The following is a 14,861-nucleotide window of genomic DNA, read 5'->3' as shown; positions in this document are numbered from 1 at the left end:
AGTTCCATTTTCAGTTTTTTGAGGAAACTCCATACTGTCTTCCATAGTGGCTGCACCAGTCTGCATTCCTACCAGCAGTGCACGAGTGTTCCTTTTTCTCCACATCCTCTCAGCACTTGTCGTTTGTTGATTTGTTGATGATAGCCAGTCTGACAGGTGTGAGATGGTACCTCATTGTTGTTTTGATTTGCATCTCGCGGATGATTAGTGACTTTGAACATGTTTTCATATGTCTCTTGGCTTTCTGAATATCCTCTTTTGAAAGGTGTCTATTTAGGTCCTTTGTCCATTTTTTGATTGGATTGTTTATCTTCCTTTTGTTAAGTTGTATGAGTTCCCTATAAATTTTGGAGATTAGGCCCTTATCAGATATGACATTGGCAAATATGTTTTCCCACGCAGTGGGTTTTCTTGTTGTTTTGTTGATGGTTTCTTTTGCTGTGCAGAAGCTTTTTGTTTTGATGTAGTCCCATTTGTTCATTTTCTCTTTAGTTTCAAGTGCCCTAGGAGCTGTATCAGTGAAGAAATTGCTTCGGCATATGTCTGAGATTTTGTTGCCTTTGGATTCTTCTAGAATTTTTATGGTTTCCCGTCGTACATTTAAGTCCTTTATCCATTTTGAGTTTATTCTTGTGTATGGTGTAAGTTGGTGGTCTAGTTTCATTTTCTTGCATATATCTGTCCAATTTTCCCAACACCATTTATTGAAGAGACTGTCTTGGCTCCATTGTATGTTCTTGCCTCCTTTGTCAATATTAATTGAGCATATTGGTTTGGGCCGATTTCTGGGCTCTCTATTCTATTCCATTGATCTATATGCCTGTTCTTGTGCTAGTACCAGGCAGTTTTGAGAACAGTGGCTTTGTAATACAGCTTGATATCTGGTATTGAGATCCCACCTACTTTGTTCTTTCTCAGGATTGCTGCAGCTATTCGGGGTCTTTTTTTATTCCAGATGAATTTTTGGAGAGTTCGTTCTAGATCTGTGAAGTATGCCGTTGGTATTTTAATGGGAAGTGTGTTGAATTTATAGGTTGTTTTGGGTAGTATGGACATTTTAATGATGTTGATTCTACCAATCTATGAACACGGTATGTTCTTCCCTCTGTTTATGTCTTCCTCTATCTCTTTTTCCAACATCCTGTAGTTTTCTGAGTAGAGGTCTTTTACCTCTTTAGTTAAGTTTATTCCTAGGTAGCTTAATTTTTTTGGTGCAATGGTAAATTGGATTGTTTTTATAATCTCTCTTTCTGAAAGTTCACTATTGGTGTATAGAAATGCCTCAGATTTCTTGGGGTTAATTTTGTATCCTGCTATAAAATTCTTTATTTTTGAAAGTGTTACACATGTCTCCTTTTCCCCCCATTGACCTGTCCCCATCCGCTCCCTAGTGACCTGACAATCTTTTATATATATATATATATATATATATATATATATATATATATATATATATTTTATATATTTTATTGATTTTTTATAGAGAAGCAGGGAGAGGGATAGAGAGTTAGAAACATCAATGAGAGAGAAACATCGATCAGCTGCCTCCTGCACACCCCCCACTGGGGATGTGCCCACAGCCAAGGTACATGCCCTTGACCAGACTCGAACCCGGGACCCTTCAGTCCGCAGGCCAATGCTCTATCCACTGAGCCAAACCGGTCGGGGTGAGCTGACAATCTTAATGTTAATTCTGGTTAAGGAGTTTGTGTTATGAGGGCTTGGGACATATAGGTTCCATAATGAACTCTGCTCCTTTTTTCTTACAGGGTATTTGAGAAAATGCCAGTCCTTAGGATGCTGCAGCGAGTTGTGGGCCAGATGCTGCAGAGCCCCGCCTGTGGCTGTAGGGCAGCTGCCCTGCCCGGCCGGGTCCTGGGCACCTCCCCTTGGCAAATTCCAGCAAATGCCAACTGCCACTCTGCTTCTCTATCTGAAACAGACCGGCCGCGGATCTTCATTACAGGTTGAGTTTGTGGCTTGATTATTTTATCTTCTGTGCAGCTTCTGTGTGATTGTGTATTTGTTTTTGGAATGTTTGACATGCTATCAGCTAACATTTATTAATCATAGACTACCTTTTCCTCCCGAATATTGAAGATCTCTAATCTTTATTTGTTTTCCCTGTCATAATTTTTGTTGTTGTTGTTAATTCTCACCCAAGGATGTTTTTGCCCATTGATTTTCAAAGAGAGTGGAAGGGAGGAAGGGATAGGGGAGAAGAGAGAGAGGAAGAGAGAGAAACATCAATGTGAGAGAGGCACATCAATTGGTTGCCTCTTGCCCATGCCCTAAGTGGGGCCAGGGATTGAGCCTGCAACCCAGGTATGTGCCCTTGACCTGGAATCAAACCCTTCGTTGCATGGGCTGACACTCCAACCATTGAGCTTCACTGGCCAGGGCTCCCTGCTATAATTTTTAATTATCTGAGGGAGGAACTATTTAGCTGGGGGTCCAAAAGCTGTTGTGGATCTCAGTTCCACTGCCTTATTAGGATCGTCTTGGGAGCAAAGGTGCAGGATGAAAGCATGGATTCTGAAACCAGGCGCATCTTTTCTTGTTGAAATTTCTCAACCTAAACTCGGTGTCATTCATCCCAAGCAGTTACTACATGTTTGTGTGTTGGAGACAGAGAAGATAAGTTAGGGCCTGCCTGGAGGAGCTCACCCCCATCATCTCATGTTACCATCCATCTCATTGTCACCAGACTTGCTCCCTGATCCTCCTTATCCCTGTACACCCAATGCCTGATTTTGTACCCGCCTCACTGCAAACTTCACTCCCACGTACTTCCAGCCAATCCAAGCCCATCTGATTTAATTGACATGTTTATTTCCTTCTTGCCAGGTTTTCTTCCCTTGGCTTACATTCCTCACAGTGTGTGTGTGTGTGTGTGTGTGTGTGGGTGTGTGTGTGTGTGTGTGTTTCTTTTACTGCTTCTTTCTCTTCTTCTGCTGTGAATAGGTTTCAAGTGTTATAGGTTCCCCTCTGCACTTTCCTCTCTGATTTGCTCAGCTTGTTGTCTGCTGTTTTACTCCCTCCTACTTTCACTAACGAAGCATCTTCCAGGGCCCATGTGAGCATCAGTGGGCCTGGTTTCAGTCCCATGTTAACCTGTGCTTACAAGAAATCCCACTTTCTGTATCTTCCTGCCTCATTCATTTCTCCCAAATGAAATTTATGGTATGTTCCTTCAAATGTGCTCCCAGCACCGCCCCCTCTCCCCCTGCCCCCTGCCCAGCTCTCCCATTTCTATCAGTGACATTTTAATGCCATTTTATTGATTTTAATGCCTTTTTGTTGATTCAATTATCTGCCCCTTTTTTCAGATACCTTCTTGGTTTGTCCCCCCTCTTTCTCCTTTCACATCCCACTCCAGTTTTGATGGAGGATGGGGTCCTGGGAAATCCCACCAGAGGCCAAGACAAACTGTATATTTGCGTATTTTAACACTTGTAGTAGACAAGCTTCAGAGCCATTGAAAAACGAAGGCAAAGCTGGGAACAAATTTCTGGCCCGAGGAGCTGGGAGGTTGTCGGCTTCCTTGTGACTTTTCTCTTCCTACACCCTTTCTTCCCTTTAGGGACTTTGTGCTGGAGAGAGGGTTGTCTCTGAAACTAATCTTAGCTGTATCGATTTCTATATTCACTTGGAGGAGGTAATTCAATTCTATCAGGCCAACCTGGGACTTTATCTAATTAGATAAGATTATAACTATAGCCTATTCCATTATTCCATTTTGGGAATAATTGCTTTGGTTAGATTTGGATTAAAGTTTTACTTTTTCTCCCCTTTATCTAGGGGGTCTTGGCCAGCTTGGAGTGGGGCTTGCTACCTTGTTAAGGTAAGAGCCTTAAAAGCTGAAATTTGAAATCTGAGTTCTTCAGTATAGGACGTTGGTCTTTGGTACCATTTAACCATTTAATCTTTTCCCTCCCCTTCCTGTTTTGAAGATACCATATCTAAAGTGGCTGTTTAGAATACATTTCATTTGGCCTCTTAATATCATAGACATTTGGCTCAACATCTCCCACACTGGTCCTTTGCGCCCTCTCTTTTCTCACTTAGACAGAGTAAGACACCTAACTCCAAATGAATCACTTGATTTTTAGATGTTTTGGGGCAGAGGGAAGTACGTGTAGAAACTGACAAGGAACAGTGTGGGATTTAGAGGGAGTGGGATGAAAAAATAAGAGCAAGGAAAGAAGAATGGGGAGGGAGAGGTAAAAACTTATGGGTACAGGGAAGAAATTGATGGCAAACATAGGGATGATAAGAGGTGAAAGTAGGAACAGAAGATGGGGGTATGAAAAGGGAGAGAGAGGCCTGAGTGTGGTCAGAACTGAGGGTGTGTGTGTTTGGGAAGAAGAGGGATAAAAGGCATGAAAAAAAAGGGGATTCAGAGGCTGACCGCAAGTTACAGTTCTTATTTGAAAGACTGTTTTCATAGAACCAATTATATCCTCGCTGTACCAACTCATGTGTATTGATTTTCCCTTCAGGAAACAATTTGGGAAGGACAATGTGATTTTGTCTGACATAAGAAAACCCCCCGACCAGGTGTTCCATAGTGGTGAGAGATCATTGCTTTTGTTTTTTTCTTTACTTTTCAAAGTGCAGTTAGAGAAGCAGCTCATGAAATCTGTGTGCCACAGCTCTTAACCAGGTGTGTGCATTAAAGAAGGAGAAGTATTGAGGCACAGATGTGTCCTTGGTAGTTCTGTAAAATGTCTATAGTTATGCTGCTGCTCATTTAAGTGTGACAAGAATAGGAGAGTTCTGAATGTAAAGTTTTGGAATAACATCTTTGGCTATCATGTGGCATAGTATCTTTGGAATAAAAGCATTGATTACTGTTTTTTTAATATATGTATTTTATTGATTTTAGAGAGGAAGAGAGAGAGAAACATCAATGATGAGAATCATTGATCAGCTGCCTCCTGCACGCCCCCTTTTGGGGATCGAGTGCGCAACATGGGCGTGTGCCCTAACCAGGAATCTAACCTGCAACCTTCTGGTTCATAGATCTACACTCAACCACTGAGCCACACCGGCTGGGCAATTCCTGTCTTTTTGAGTTTTTAGTAAACTTATTGGCTCAGAGAGCTAGCAAACAAAACTAAAATCCTATAATGAGGAACTTTAAAAATTTGGAGAAAATAATCCTCATATTTCAACATAGACTTGCTCTTAAACTACTGTGTATACACACACACACACACACACACACACACACACACACACCTCAAACTCATCTAACTCCACTAAATCAGAAATGTTTTTATAGTGTCTTCTAGTCCTTTCTGTTTCAATACCATCCTTTTGCTGTTTATGGAGGGGAAGAATGGTAATTTGCTATAATGGGAAAATTGGCATTGAATAAAATCAGCTTTACCTCCAAATCAACCGGGTATTATAAATTCATGATTTCTGGTTCTTCTATACCAGTGATTTTCAACCTTTTACATCTCATTGTACACATAAACTAATTACTAAAATTCTGTGACACTCCAAAATATATATTTTTGCCTATCTGACAAAAAGAATAGGTATAGTTTTCATTCATTCACACCAGATGGCTATTGTGTTGGCTGTTGCCATTTTTTAAAAATATATTTTTATTGATTCCAGAGAGAGGAAGAGAGAGGGGAGAGAGAGATAGAAACATCAATGATGAGAGAGAATCACTGATTGGCTGCCTCTTGCATGCCCCCAAATAACCCTGGCATGTGCCCTTGACTGGAATCAAACCCAGGACCCTTCAGTCTGCAGGCTGATACTCTATGCATTGAGCCAAACTGAATAGGGCCATTTTTTTTTTTTTCAGTTGACAATCTAAGGGAAAAGAGATCACTGCCCCAGACTAAATAGTCAGGTATTGCATGTTTTAAAATTTCTTGTGGCATATTGGTTGAAAACCACTGTTCTGTACCATGGTATTTTGTTTTGGTTTTTAAACCCATTTCTTTCTTCCTTTAAAAATACCTAACTTTTAAGCAGAATGCAATCACTCTGAATGTAGGGTTGGTGTTAACAATGCTGACTGGATCCAATTGCCTGGTTGTGACCATATTTCTCCCACTTACTCTGATTCTGGCAAGTTCTTAACCTCTCTGTGCCTCAGTTTCCTCATCAGTAAAATGTGTCTACCTCAGAGGCGGTGTGAGAGCTACATATACAGAAAGCCCTTAGAGCAGTGCCTGCAAGTCTAAGTCCTTATAAGCATTAGCTGTTGTCAACTGTGAGGTGGTTGTAGCTGGCGATTCTTCCATAGTAAAATGCCCAATAGTGTCGAAGTGGTTCAGTTACCAAGTTGGTATTAATGGAATTCACAGCTCAAGGAGTGGGGAGGACCATTTAGCTTTTCAAACCCCCAACTTCTCACTTTTGTGGTTTCACCATGTTCCTTGTAGGCCCATTTATTCATTCCGACGTTCTGGATTACAAGCATCTTCGAGAGATAGTGGTAAATCACCGCATCACCTGGCTGATCCACTATAGCGCTGTGCTCAGTGCGGTCGGAGAAGCAAACGTACCCTTGGCAAAAGCGGTAAATATCACAGGTAAGTCTCTGGACCTTGCCCAGTATTTGTCGATGTTTCCCGTTCTTCAGCAAGGGGTTGTTCAGTTGTGATACTGTCTGTTGCTTTCAGGATTGCATAACGTTCTGGATGTTGCCTTGGAACACAATTTGCGATTGTTTGTGCCCAGCACGATCGGAGCTTTCGGACCTACTTCTCCCCGGGACCCAACCCCTGATCTCTGCATTCAGAGACCCAGGACGATCTACGGGGTGTCCAAGGTCCACGCCGAGCTCATGGGAGAAGTACGTATCGTTTGGCAAGATGACTCAGTGTTTTCTTTTTTGTTCTTTTGCCTCAGACGCCTGCTGGTTTATCCTTGGGGGGCTTCCCCTTCCCCCATCCCATCCCCCAGAAATGCTCATAAACTGATTATGATTGCAAAACAGCATGTTCAGATAGCTCTGGAAGAACTCAGCCCTCAGCCATATGGTACCACTTACACTTCCTAGAGGCCCTCAAATGGCATTTGCTGCCCTTTTGTTTGTTCTCCCATTATTGGTAGTTATTGTTGGTAACTTTAAATAATTTTTTTAATCCTCACCTGAGGATATGCTTTTTATTTTATTTATTCATTTTTAGAGAGAGGGAGAGAGGGAGAGAGAAACAATGATTCTTGCCTCCTACAGGGGCCCAACTGGGGATTTTTTTTTAAAAAAATATTATATTATTGATTTCAGAGAGGAAGGGAGAAAGAGAGAAAGATAGAAACATCAATGATGAGAGAGAATCATTGATTGGCTGCCTCATTCACAACCCTCAGTGATCGAGCCTGCAACCTGGGCATGTGCCCTGGCCAGGAATCAAATCGTGACCTGGTTCATAGGTTGATGCTCAGCCACTGAGCCATGCTGGCTGGGCCCAACTGGGGATGAAAACCACAACCTAGGTATGTGCCCTAATCAGCAGTCAAACCCACAACCTTTTGATATATGGGATGATGCTCCAATCAACTGAGCAAACTGCCAGGGCTGGTTTTATTCTTTTATACTCTGTGTCTTTTTTGTACCATATAGCAAATTTTAGTTGGTGTCTGATCCTTCAGCTGATGTCACAGTCGTTGCTCTCCAGTCACCCACTGTCCTTCCCTGTACTCTTTCCAGTGCTGCTGTGCAGGACAATAAGCAGGGACTCCTTCCCAAAGAAAGGGTGGAAATCCCTACTGGGGGCTGAGTTATTATTTACTATGTTGATGTAACCCCAGGATGATGATTCTTTGAAGATACAAGTTGAAGTTATTTATTAAAGAAAAATGAGAGTCTGTTAGAAATTCTAGAGTCTTCCTTTCCTTCAGGAGAATTTTAATATTACTGATTAGGATGGTATTTCAGAAAAAGGCTGTTATTTCTTTGTATTGCTCTATCTGATTTAAAAGATTCTTTTTAAACTAAGTTTCCTTCCTTTTGTAGTATTATTATTACCGGTATGGGTTAGATTTCCGATGCCTGAGATATCCTGGCATCATTTCGGCTGACTCCGAACCTGGAGGAGGAACAACTGGTAAGTGTGGCTTCCTATTTCTTTCTCTTTAAGAAAAAAAAAAAAAAGGCGGGGGTATTGATTTTTAGAAAGAGAGAGGAAGGGAAAGAGTGAGAGAGGAACATCAATGTGAGAAGAGAAACATAGATCGGCTGCCTCCTGCATGCCCACTACTGAAGATTGAGCCTGCAGCACAGGCATGTGCCCTGATGGGGAATCAGAGACCGTTTGGTGCATGCGATGATACTCATCCAACTGAGCCACACAGGCAGGGTTCCTATTTCTTTTGTTTGTAAGATAGGGAATAGGATGATGGCCCTGCAGTCAGATGTATGCTGACTGGGGTTTCTGCGTCCTCTCCAGGAAGTGCATCTGAGAAGCTCATCGAACACAATTGACTCACACTTGCTAAGGGCAGCTTATGTCCGTGTTGGAAATCCAGCTCAGGACGGGCCACTGGGGGCACAGTGCTGGAATCAAACAGTTAATAGTCAAGAACAAATTTGTTACCCACAGTGTAGGGAGACATATGTAAAAGGAACATAAGCATTTATCATTATTATTATTAATTTGGACCCAAGCACTCATTATATTTCCTAACTCCTACATTAGAAATCCTTCCCTTATGAAGGGTCCTGAGATACACTATAAAAGATACTTGAAAAATCTGAGGGATTTAAAAAGAGGCTTTGGTTTTTGTTAAAAAGTTTTTTTTTAAAGTTTTTCCTAGTCCTGGCTAGATAGCTCAGTTGGTTGGCGGTTCAATCTCCAGTCAAAGCACATTCCAATGAATGCATAGCTAGGTGGAACAAGTCAATATTAACAATAATTACTAATTTTAATTAATTAATAATTAAAATAAAACACTTTTGCCTTAGTGTGGTGCTTCTCCAAGTATGGGAACCCCTGTGTATCCCTGAGACCTTTTCAAAGGGTCCAAGAGGTTGAAACTATTTTCATATCAATCGTAAGCTGTTATTTGCCCCTTTCACTCTCCTTTCCAAGCGCACTGGGGAGTTTTCCAGGGGCTGCGTGATGTGTGCTAGCACAGCAGACTGAATGCAGAAGCAGATAGGGGACAGTAGTCTTCTCTTAACCAGACAGTAAAGAGATTTTTCAAAGCATAAAACATGCCATTCTTCTCACTAAATTTTCTTTTGTTTGGAAAATATGTCCTTTTTCATATAAAATGTCATACATGTGAATATATAATGGTCTGTTATTGTCATTTTAAAATGTAATATTTAAACATTTTTTCTCAGTTAATTCCTGATACAGTCAATATTAGTATAATTCACATGAAAAATACCTCATTGGAGGTCCTCAGTGGTTTTTTTTTAGCATAGAATGGGCCCGGCCAGCATGGCTCAGTGGCTGAACATCAACCTATGAACTAGGAGGTCACAGTTCAATTCCCAGTCAGGGTACATGCCTGGGTTGTGTGCTCGATCCCTGGTGTGGGGTGTGCAGGAGGCAGCTGACCAATGATTCTCTCTCATCATTGATGTTTCTATCCCTCTCTCCCTCTCTCTTCCTCTCTGAAATAAATAAAAATACATTTAAAAAAAAGAAAGAGAGAGCATAGAGAGGTTCAGAGACTAAGATGTTTGAGAACCACTGCCTTAATCCAAGAAGCTCACTCATGATTTTTTCCTAAGAAGACCCACTGACAGGATTTTCTTTCAGACTATGCAGTCCAGATTTTCCACGATGCAATCAAGAATGGCAAATTCGAGTGCTACCTGAAACCTAGCACGAGGCTACCGATGATGTACCTTGATGACTGCCTCAGGGCCACCCTGGAATTCATGGAGGCCCCGGTAGAGTCCCTCTCTAGTCGGACTTACAACATCAATGCCATGAGCTTCTGCCCCGAGGAGCTGGCCCAGGAGGTTCTTAAGCACATACCAGAATTCCAGATCACGTACAACGTGGATTCTGTTCGACAGGCCATAGGTTGGTACATCATTGCAAACCCTGTCAAACTGAGGTTATGCTTCACTCTGCACTGAGTCCCTTGAGGACATACTAGTAATCAGTGGAGGATAAGTAGAGCTTGAAGCCTTCCTGAGGGTCTTGGCACCTTCTGGAGAAGGAGTTGTTGAGCCATAGCCCACAGAGGCTGCGATTTTGGGAAATGGGTGGAATAAAGTGGGTGGAATAGTTTCATTCCAAATAAACAGCTTGTCAGCATTTCACCATTTTACAGTTTGAACATAAAACAAGCAGACATAGTAGGAAAGGAGCAAATACTGTGACCGTGCCACTCTGTAGCTCTGAGCACCTTTGCCTGTAAGATTCCTACCTTATGGGTTTGCATGAGATTTTAATAGTGTGTGACAATTCACAGTGCCTGACAGTAGACGTATAATACAGTCTTCTAATCTAAGAGGGCGACTGTGTATGCATATAGTAGCTGCTCTGGTTTGCTCAAAGGGGGAATTTCAAAGAGGCAATTTATTTTATGGTATCTTGTATGATAGACCATTATATAAAGTACTAGAAGCCCGGTGCACAATAATTTGTGCAATGGCAAGGGGGGGTGGGTCCCTCAGCCCAACCTGTGCCCTCTCACAGTCTGGGACCCCTCAGGAGATAACCACCTGCTGGCTTAGGTCCACTCCCCTGGTGGCAGATGGCACGCCCAATCCCACGGTGGTGTCTGCCCCGTCTCCCCCGGTCGCAGATGGCAGGCCCGGATCCCGCGTTAGTCGGGCGGTGGCTCGGGATTGCGCTGCTGCCCACCCTGCCTGCCCGACCCTGCACACGGCAGGCCAGGATCTCCCGCTGGGGTGGCCATCAGCTGGGGCTGCGCAGCAGGATCTGCCTGCAGTATGCAAATTAGCTGCCATCTTTGTGGGTGGTTAATTTGCATATCACGCTGATTAGCCAATGAGAGGTGTAGCGAAGGTATGGTCAATTACCATGTTTGTCTATTATTAGATAGGATTCTAGACCTTTTTGCAATTCTAGAGCCTGAAAAACTTAAGCTACTCTTCTGTACCTTTTCCTAGCGGATAGTTGGCCGATGAACTTCGATGACAGCAATGCCCGTAAGGACTGGGGTTGGAAACATGATTTTGACCTTCCACAGCTGGTGACAACAATGTTGAGCTTCATTGGTTCCCATAGTAGAGTTGCCCAAGCTAACTGAAGGACTCGAAAGGAAGAGCTTGTGTATCCTGGACAGCTTTCCAGGGAAGATCATAATGACCCCAAGGTCATAAAACCAAGGACCTAGTGTATCCAGAGTCGAGGCCTAATTAAACTAAGTTCATATTGAATTGCTGGGTGGAGAATTGAGTTGGCTTTAGCATTTTAAAAATATTGCTCTGGTGGTTGAACTTCTAAATCTTTGCTGTGTACCTAAACTTGTCCAAACACTCATATCACAGAATGAATACTTAAGTCATAACAATTTCCATTTCCTTAAATAAGATGAAATGACTATTTCTGGGAAGGTGGAAGTATGTGACACTTTGTGTTTAATTAAATTCAATTTAAATATCACTTCGAAGTCTCTATTCTCTTGACTAGAGACCAAAAATTATATTTTAAAGACTATATCAAAGATGATCCCCATATTTAAAAGTACTCTTTACTATCCCATCAGAATATAAAACATGTTTGATATGTTTATTAATCCCATGTTTATAGTGTTCAAAAGATTTTAACACTTCTTCAAAAATTATCACTTCTCATATATTTCTGTAAGAAGGTATATCTGTAGGAAATTAAGGATAGCAAAGACGATGTAACCAGTGAAGGGTAGTGCCTCTCTTATTTTGATTGCCTCCCTGTTAGAGAGCTAAGTGGTAATTAGCAGGAGTATAATTCCCTTACCTGGCAATGTCTATCTCCCAGAGGAGCTTATCTAAATATTCAGGTTTCTGGGCTCACCTCTTCAATTGGCTCAAATGGGGATGGGCATCTAAGTGCTGCCAGTTGTCCTATTGCAGCTCAGGCCCACTAGTTTATACCAATTCCAAACACTATTTTCTGAGAACTTTTTGTTACAGCCTTTGTTTTATGCACTCTTAGATTGAGGCTTCAAAAGAGCTACTCTGAAGCTATATAATAAAAACCTAATATGCAAATCAACTGAATGGTGGAACAACTGGTCGCTATAATGCATGCAGGTGTTGAGCATGTGCCCCCCCCCCCCACCGCCCCCGCCCAGAGGTGACCAGCAGCGGTGATCAGGGGGTGGGGCTGGCCAGCAGGCGGGGCCAGGCAGCCAGCCAAAAAGGGTGCCAGCTGCGCACCTCCCCATCCCCATCACCCCACAGATGGCCCTGATCACCGGCCAGGCCTACGGACCCTACCCTATATATTGGGAACAGTCTCTTAGATTTAAAAGTTAAAATCTGTCAAGGCTTCTTTAACACTGAAAAAAAAAAACAGGATGATGCAGCAATGACACGCATGCTGTGGCTTGTACATTTAAAAAAAATATATATATTATTGATTTTTTACAGAGAGGAAGGGAGAAGGATAGAGAGTTAGAAACATAAATGAGAGAGAAACATCGATCAGCTGCCTCCTGCACACTCCCTACTAGGGATGTGCCCGCAGCAACCAAGGTACATGCCCTTGACCGAAATCAAACCTGGGACCCTTCAGTCCACAGGCCGATGCTCTATCCACTGAGCTAAACCAGGTAGGGCTGGCTTGTACATTTTGTGGTCATCCCTGATTCTGACATTTATAACTGTGTGACAAAGGCAATTACTTAACTTCTTTCTGCTTTAGTTTTTCCACTCATAAGATGAAGAAAATGGTACTACTGCCTCAGAAGGATCATGTTATGTACTACTTTTTATAATCAGGGCAAAAAAATGTAGCTGCCAATACAACAGCAAGATGCCTTTCACATTTATGAAAAGTATGGTCACTGGTGCATGCAGCATCCCGGATTGCGAGAGGAATGTCCGACTGCAGGTTTAGGCCCATCATCCCCTGAGGGGTCCCAGATTTCGAGAGGATACAGGCGGGGCTGAGGGGCCACCCACCACCCTCCCCCCATGCACAAATTTCATGCACCAGGTCTCTAGTTACTGTATAAATATATGCAGACTTACTTTTTTTCAGCTGCCTCAGGATGTGCTACATGTGAAATCACTAGAAAGAATCCTGGGTACATTAGACAATAGGTGTCAAGGATTAAAAGGCATTTAGCCCTGGCTGGTGTGGTTCACTTGTTGGAGCACCTACTTCAGGAATGTGGCTAAGTATATTGGATTCACCCCAAACTTACAACTCTGGTTCCTAGGGAATAAAAAGCTGACACCCATCCTACGGGTGTAGGTACTGTTGTTTTGATGGTGCCTGGGTAGGGGATGTCAACATTATGATCACCATCTGGTCAGCAGCGATTATAAGATACAGCCTGATTTCAAAGATGTTCAAGTGTGGAAGATATGTGATCTTAGCATAGGTAGTTAGATATGGTTGCATTTGTACTCACTGGAGTCCAAGGGCAGCATCTACCCTGTCCAGGTTGCCATTTGAAGGCTGAAGACATGAAGCAGTTTGCTGTGCAATAGTTGGCCACTCATTTACCGTAGTTTGCTTGCTACCTGCCTTTTACATTGCTGATGGGCTAACCGGTAAGGTGGGCACTAGAAAAGTTGCTAAGGATGGTAGCAAAATGTCAGGATATGCAAACCCACAGAGGAGGAGAGAAGATTAGATTTGAGCTGACATGAGAGAGCTTTGGTGAAAGAACAGATTGTCCAAGGTGGGGTGTTTAAATCACATTAGGGTTATGTTCCCTAATATGATTTATCCCCTTTGTTCTATAAAATTTTAGGTGAAATTTCAATTTTCCATTAATGAGGTTGCAATATTTGGAGTGGCCGTGCTGCCATTAAGGCTGGGAATGGCTCACAGGGCATGGGTAGAATGGGAGGGTGCAGTGTGAGCCTTCAAGCCCTGTGTCTTGAATATACCAGCATCTTCCAAATTAGGAAAGTAAGAGTCTGGAATAAGAAGAGAAAAAACTTTCATTATTTGTAGAATAATTTGTTCACAGTATAATAGTCATATATATTAAGTATTGTCACTAATACTTTAATATATACCCAAGATACCATAAATTTTCAAAAAAGAAAAACATATACTGCATAGTTTTTTTCACATTAGCTGCTAACCATAGAGGTTGAGGTTCCATTTTAGGTTTCCACCTACTTTTTAGAAAGTTTTTAATTAATTAAAAATCTTCAGATGTTAACTAGACTTATTGTGGCTATCATTTCACAACATACAACTATTGAACCATTACATTGTACACCTGAAACTAATATAATGAATGTTATATGTCACTTATACCTCACTGAAAAAAACATGCTCATGGTAAAATTCAAGCAACATGAATGGGTAAGTACAGTGTAAAGTATGTCTCTCAGTTGCCATTGCTAGAGGCAATGATGCTTGGTTGCATATTTTCATATTCAACAATATAATATCTATCTATCTATCTATCTATCTATCTATCTATCTATATAATGCCTTTTCACTTAGTAACTTAGAAGACTTTTCAATTTAGATCTACCTCACTTATTTTAAAAGTTGCATCACTTTTTGTTGTATGGATGTACAAAAATATATTTAGCTGATTTCCTAATGATGGATATTTAGATTCTTTCTAGTCTTTCACTGTTACAAATAATGCTGCAAAGAATGTCACTGCAAATATGGTAAACTTTTATTGGCTGAAAGAACCAAAGTCACTTTCTCAGGTTTGTTTGTTTTTTTGGTTTAGAATTCAGTTTCTTTTATTTTTATTTTTATTGATTTTAG

The 14,861-nt window shown here is 41.7% G+C and overlaps 1 protein-coding gene across 1 annotated transcript; it reads left to right on the top strand.

Moving 5' to 3' along the window:
* The first annotated feature begins 1,782 nt into the window (after positions 1-1,782).
* On the top strand, positions 1,783-11,312 carry LOC118657634 (L-threonine 3-dehydrogenase, mitochondrial-like). The gene is made up of 8 exons (XM_036311904.1): positions 1,783-1,966; positions 3,802-3,844; positions 4,503-4,573; positions 6,414-6,563; positions 6,654-6,826; positions 7,991-8,081; positions 9,747-10,016; positions 11,075-11,312. The coding sequence occupies exons 1-8, from the start codon at positions 1,783-1,785 to the stop codon at positions 11,212-11,214; spliced, it is 1,122 nt and encodes a 373-aa protein (XP_036167797.1). The 3' UTR covers positions 11,215-11,312.
* The last annotated feature ends 3,549 nt before the right edge of the window (positions 11,313-14,861 follow it).

Source organism: Myotis myotis, unplaced genomic scaffold (assembly GCF_014108235.1).
Source record: "Myotis myotis isolate mMyoMyo1 unplaced genomic scaffold, mMyoMyo1.p scaffold_m19_p_6, whole genome shotgun sequence".
In the NCBI taxonomy this organism is placed as follows: Eukaryota; Metazoa; Chordata; class Mammalia; order Chiroptera; family Vespertilionidae; genus Myotis; species Myotis myotis.
This window is presented reverse-complemented; position numbering and strand designations above follow the sequence as displayed.

Bases quoted from the DNA above. Each gene is read 5' to 3' on its own strand.
- LOC118657634 (XM_036311904.1), top strand. From the start codon at position 1,783: ATGCCAGTCCTTAGGATGCTGCAGCGAGTTGTGGGCCAGATGCTGCAG. The intron at 6,827-7,990 runs GTACGTATCGTT...TTCCTTTTGTAG, and splicing joins ACGCCGAGCTCATGGGAGAA to TATTATTATTACCGGTATGG. The intron at 8,082-9,746 runs GTAAGTGTGGCT...ATTTTCTTTCAG, and splicing joins ACCTGGAGGAGGAACAACTG to ACTATGCAGTCCAGATTTTC.